Genomic DNA, 6,763 nt, shown 5'->3' with positions numbered 1-6,763 from the left:
GCGTTGTGAGCATGTAGATCTGCTATTTTCACAATTTCTACCTCTAATATTTGACAATTTGGCCAATGTTTAATTTTAGAGGTATTAAAAAGTCCTTCAATTGTCACTTGAAATGTGCAGATACCCTCTATACACTTAAACTTTATGTTGTTTTGTTTACTGTTGAGTGAGGAAACAATGTTGCACATTAAGTTAATCATCTGGGGGTCCCGACCCACAGGTTGAGAACAACTGTACTACTACAGTACCAGATGCTAGACTACGCCACAGTGCTTAACAATCTGTTCAGCTCCAGATCCAAAAGAGACATTGGATGTCTCTCCAGGTTCTCCAAACGAAAAGTGAAAATAGCAGATCTAGGGGCGCCCGCTGGCCTACTGGTCCAGGCGCATACCACATAGGCATGCCTGACGGCGTTGCAGGTTCGATTCCCAATCCGGACGACCCTTGCAGCGTGTCACTCCCCATCTCTCCCCCCATTTCAGTCAGTCTACTGTCCTATCAATAAAAGGTATAAAAAATCTAAAAAAAAGCAGATCTATAACATAAAAAAATAATCATCATCATGATTATATGGCTTATATGGCTTTGGCATTTTGATAGATTATACAGTCACAGTAATAGCCTATATACCTATACGTTATACAGTGTCTATTATATATATATATATATATATATATATATGATATATATATATATATATATATATATTATTGTATGTATATGGCTTTGGCCTTTTGATAGATTATACAGTCACAGTAATAGCCTATATACCTATACAAGTTATACAGTGTCTCACTGTATTCCGTCCTAAAACTAATGAAGAGACCATACAGCCAGGCAATGCTTTGCACCATATGTAATTAATTCTAACAGTGACACACCTGCAGGTCAGCTGGAGTTTAGAGATTCCACTGCTGTTTTCCCCCACTAAAGTCCTCCAGATAAAATATCCACCTCTTTCCGCGGGAGTTTGCTGGAGACGACTGGAGATTATTTGGACCACACTTCCGGTTTAACAGCAGACATACAAGCACACGTCGCGTCGCAGATGCAGCCCGTTGTGAGCTTGTAAATCACACTCGGCTGCGGCGCCGGAAGCTCGGTACAGCGTCTGCGCAATGCACTATGGGGCGTTGGAAACTCGTGGATACACTAGCTAGAAGGGATACACTAGCCCTAGAATGGCTGTAATATCACTGTGCATACATATCGTGTATTCCAGATACACAGTAGTACAATCATCGTGGCAGCATTTAAAATTGTGGCGCTGCGTGTGTACTAACCCAATTATTCATTGCTGCGACTGGGAGTCTGAGTATTTTTTTTGTCCGAAAACGTGTGTTTAGTCAAACAACTCAACTTTTCCACAAGCTTCACACGGACAACCATTCTCTGCCCGTGACAAAATCATTAAATTGTCACTGTAGAGATGAACAGATCCCCTGTAGTGTATACAGTACACTTGTACTGTCTGTATGTTGGTTTGTTTGTTTATTGCTTAGTGAGAAAACAATGTTGCACATTAAGCAAATCATCTGGCGGACCCTCCCAAAATAATTTGGAAACCCCCCCAGTTTGGGGACCACTGATCTACACAGTGAATGTTGATTTATACAGTATTATATAGATAAACCAGGGGTCTTCAATGTTTTCAGGTCAAGGACCCCTTAGTTGAGAGAGAGATGAAACAGGGACCCCAACAACCTTTTTATAGATTCCATATAGTTTCATCGTTTGACAGCACAATCATGAGTGTATTTTGGATTCATGTTAATGTGTGTTTTCATATATTTAACCACTTGAGCCGTCATTACCTAATAAACTTGACCTTTTACTCCGTACTTAGTCTGCTCTTTTTTCACCTCTTTGACGAAAATAGCCAATCTACAAGCTCACAACGCCTCGCAGCGTGAGGCATTATCTGCTATTTTGGGCTAAAGTTCTCAGAATATGGACACTAGGGTTCAAGTTGTTAATATAAAAAGCATTGGAAGAGTTGGAGGACCCCCTCTGAGGTAGTAACTCTGAGGACCCCATAGGGGTTCCGGACCCCCTGTTGAAGACCCCTGCCATAAACAAAAACAAATTAAATGTCAAACCATCTACCGAGAGCAAATCATCTTTACCCAGAGCAGAAGTCCAATGTTCAAGCAGTCATGACAGTTTTAGTTTATTTTACATTATTTGTTTTACTAGTAAAAGAACAAACATGGAGGTTCAGCATCTGCCTGTGCCCTGAACCTAGTTCAAACACAGTAGCCTAGTTCCTAGTGAAACTAGTTCAAACACAGTAGCCTAGTTCCTAGTGAACCTAGTTCAAACACAGTAGCCTAGTTCCTGGAGGGTTGCCGCATCCAGCTCGTCATTGATAGCTTTTACTGTACTAGCCCTTACCCGTTCAAAGATATGAGCTCCAAAATGATGTGCAGTGTGTGGGTTATGGGATGTGCACTGTGCACACAGTATATGAGGGATGGAAAGTAACTTTAACTGGTGCTTGCATGCTAATATGTAGGAGCATCAATGTAAGAAATACCCGTTCTAACGGCTACAGAGATACTGTGTACCGATCTGCATGATTTTTGGACAACATCTGTAACAGGGCCAGAACCCCCCCCCCCCCCCCCCCCCCCCCCCCCCCCCGCCCGCCGCCCGCCCGCCCGCCTGCACACACACACACACTCCTCCCCCCCCGTGTGTGTGTGTGTGTGTGTGTGTGTGTGTGTGTGTGGGTTTGTGTGTGATTGTGCATGGCCTGAACAACAGCGCCCCTCCCTTAACATGTGTGGTCACAAAAGGTACTGTAGGCTAAATAGATATAGATACACCATAAAAATGCTATTATACAGCATACGATTTGTGAAAGTGACAAACGGGCTTCACAGTTATGTCAGGTGTGTTCATATGCTGATGGTGATGCGATTTCAGATCAATTGCTCCAGCCACCGAGGAGAAACGCTGTTTCATACAGACAGACAGACACTCACTCAGACAGACATTCGCAAAATTATAGTATAGATGGAGCCGTTTACAGTCTGACTCGTCAAACTCACTGTAAATACAGTAAACCTGTTGTCTGGGCTGTCCAGTGGTGATCGCTAATGTCTGTGTTTTGTTTACTATGCTCGTTGGCATGCACGTGAAGTGATCCCAATGCTGGCATTTTTCACGGCAACATAGTGCTCGCATGATGGATTTCTACCGATTGTCAGCATCACACCCAGCTTCCAAACTAGATCTGGATCGAGGTTGAAAAAGGTCAAGTGACCAAAAATCTGCGCAATTTCCGCCCGGCCCTTCAAAATAAGAGCCGAGGCCTATGGGAGGAAGTGGAGGCAGTCTGCAATCCCTTCGTCCCTTCAAAGTAACTGCAGTAAAAGTGTTAATATGGCATAAAAAATAGTTTTACCACTTGAACCCTATGCATCTGCTATTTGAAAATAGAAGATCTACAAGCTCACAATGTGTCGTGACGTATTGTGAGCTTGGCCGACGGACCATAACTAAAGCACGGATGATCAAGGTTGTAATTGTTTCTTTTCCTCGGTGAAAGACAAGACGATCGTCTGCCGTTCCAGGCAGCTTGTGTTTACATCTGCTCACATCAGTGCTTAATTTGTGGGGGAACATGTTCCCCCACCTCTTTGATTGGATCTGGGACCCTCCCTGTCAATCAAAATATAGTGCTGTTTATCAGTTTTCATCCTTACAAATAGAGAACTTTTTGCCAGCAGCATTTTTCTTTACTTCATATTTTCATGTTTTTATTGAATTTCTTGTAATCTTTCTGATTCTTCATAGGTAACAGTGACACACACTAGACAAGCTACATACACACATACATGGTGTCATAGAACAATGAAAATATATATTTTTAATATGCCAGTAATTCAGATTGATCATTCCAAATTGATAGATTGACTACCAGTGTTCTGATGGGCCACATGTGCCTAATGTTGCTGCTTAATGTTATACTGGGTGCGTACATTTAGATAAAAAAGATATATATATAAAAAAAGGAAAAACCCTAAAAAAAACCTGGAACTTGTTTATGCTCGCAGCCCGCAAGCTCAGCCCTGGATCCGGCACCTATTCATTGACAAATTAAGCACAGGGTCACATGGTGCGTCCCCGTTGCCGTCGAAAATAAGGTAAAATCATCAGAGAGTGTGACAGAGGCTATACTGAATTAATTCATTAATAACTGGCAATCAATGTGTTAAGAGTATAATGATTTAAAAGTTGAGACTCTGTTTCATTTCAATCGGACAAAAATCAAACAACAACCAAAATGTCAAAATTGTCAGAATCCTGGTGTGTGCGTGCGTGTGTGCGTGTTATTATAACTGTTAGGACAAGTATGTCAGCAACAGAGGGTTAACATGACCCTGACACAGAGAGAGAGAGAGAGAGAGAGAGAGAGAGAGAGAGAGAGGATAGCATTTCTAATGCTCGAGAACATCTAGAGAATTGCAGCAACAAACAAAGATAAAAATATTCAACTCCAACGTAAAATCAGTCCTGCTAGAACAAAGATACCCTGGCCAGACAAGATCAGCAATAACGACCTATGGATGAAGAAACGACTCCCAGCAGCAGACGAACATGGACGAAGAAGATGGAGATGGATTGGGCACACTCTACGCCAGGGGTGGGCAAGTATTTTTTCCATGGGGCCACATGAACAACAGAAAATATGGTGGAGGGCCGTGCCAAAAGGCAGTGCTCCCCGCAAGATGTGCTCCCCGCAAACTAAACATATGGCTTTACCTCCGACTTCAGTAAATAAATACTTAGCAGTCCAATTTTTGTTGAAAACCCAGCATTCGGCATCGACTTTTCATTTTTTAGCCACTTTAGCCATTTTTTGATGGGTAAGGTAAGGCAGGTCCAAACTATATGGAATCTATGAGGTTGGGGGTCCCTGCTTCATCTCTCTCTCAACTAAGGGGTCCTTGGCCTGAAAACGTTGAAGACCCCAGTCTACGCAAACCAGTGTCAAATACCACCAGACAGGCTCTGACTTGGAAACGCTCAAGGAAAGAGAAAGAGAGGGCGCCCCAAAAACACCTGGCGGCGGGACCTCAGGCAGACAAGAGACTGGGACATTGCGGACAAGATACAGACAAGATACAGACAAATACAGACAATATACGGACAAGATGTGCCGGTTTTCATAGTTAACTGCGACCTACAGTCGCAATTAAGTGGTTCTGTAATGATAATCGAAATCTACAATGCAACAGAAGCTTTCAAATCATTGTAGTGGAGCAAAACGTATGCCATGTGTGAAATAATTGAAACACTATAGCCTACTTTAAATCAATGACACATGTTCTTACACCTCACAAGAAATACTGTTCTTTCAACTTCTGCACTTCATTTGCATGATTAGGCTAATTTCGAGAGAAAAGCTATCACTCTCTCACACACGAGCACGGCCACGCACGCACGGACGGAGGCTCACGCGCGCAGCTATTAATTAAGTGTGTGCACATGTATGCACTCTCTCATAGCCTACATGTGAATTGAGCCTACGTTTACAACAATTGATCAGTCAATCTGTCATCGATTGCGCACGCACACACGCGCACACACGCACGCACGCACGTACGCACGCACGCACGCGCGCGCACACACACACACACACACACACACACACACACACACACACACACAGTTCATAGCAGCAGGAGTTGCGAGGAGTTACATGGGTCTAAATTGACCAATACAGTCTGTATAACTCTGACAGTGTACAAATGGAACCAAATGGTTCCATTCGTACACTGTCAGAGAGTTATAGGCTAAGGGGAGGAAGACCTTTGAAATGTGAAAGTGTTTGAGAAACACTGCTATAGGCGTGACTCTCTATAGGTGTGACAGACTGACACAAATCATCCAGCCTACCTCTCTTGTCGTCGGCCAGGCAGTAGCCGAGGCTCAGCCACAACACACACAGCAACACCTTCATCATCATCATCATCTTCTTCATCTCCGTCCAGTGGTCTTCTACGGGTCAGTGGAATAATCCTCATTCGTCCATTATTTGCCTACTTACTTAACTGCTGCTGTCATCGATAAATGAGACGTTGAGTTAACTCTCTCACTCACACACACTCTCCGTCCGTCCGTCCGTCCGTCCGTCTCTCTCTCTCTCTCTCTCTCTCTCTCTCTCTTCCGTCTAAAAAAGTGTGTGTGCGCAACTCAACTCAGGACAGAGCGAGAGAGAAGCGGCACTGACGTCAAGGAGAGAGGAGGGAGAAACAGTATGGCTATACTGTGTCTGTCTCTCTCTCTCTCTCTCTCTCTCTCTCTCTCTCTCTCTCTCTCTCTCTCTCTCTCAATTTCAATTCAATTCAAAGGGCTCTATTGGCATGAGAAAACATACGTTTACATTGCCAAAGCAGAAGTGTACACAATTACAATACAATACAATCGGAACAAAGAAAACATACGTTTACCTTGTCAAAGCAGAAGTGTACACAATTACAATACAATAGGCCTACAATCGGAACAAAATATGACCCCAATATGGGTCGGTGAAAAGAGTGTAACCGTTTTCATGCATCAAGGTTACGTGTTGTAGGCAAAGCAGGGATTTTTTTTAAGGTGGTTGGATTCCATTTGATATCCTTCTCTCTCACTCTCTCTCTCTCTCTCTCTCTCTCTCTCTCTCTCTCTCTCTCTCTCACACACACACACACGACACACACACACACACACACACACGCGCACACGCACACGCACTCAAGCAAGCACA

The 6,763-nt window shown here is 43.4% G+C and overlaps 1 protein-coding gene across 1 annotated transcript in view; it reads right to left on the bottom strand.

Moving 5' to 3' along the window:
• Positions 1-6,138, bottom strand: part of LOC308307260 (melanoma receptor tyrosine-protein kinase-like) — a 73,396-nt gene extending 67,258 nt beyond the window's left edge. The window contains exon 1 of the mRNA XM_080752438.1: positions 5,911-6,138. Within this exon, the coding sequence (XP_080608564.1) occupies positions 5,911-5,995 (85 nt within the window). The 5' untranslated portion in view covers positions 5,996-6,138. The remainder of the gene's footprint in view (positions 1-5,910) is intronic.
• Between the last annotated feature and the right edge of the window lie 625 nt (positions 6,139-6,763).

The sequence above is a fragment of the Nannobrachium achirus genome (genome assembly GCF_963921795.1).
Source record: "Nannobrachium achirus genome assembly, chromosome: 21".
Taxonomy (NCBI): Eukaryota; Metazoa; Chordata; class Actinopteri; order Myctophiformes; family Myctophidae; genus Nannobrachium; species Nannobrachium achirus.
Note: the sequence above shows the minus strand (reverse complement) of the source record. Positions and strands in the feature narration are given on the sequence as shown.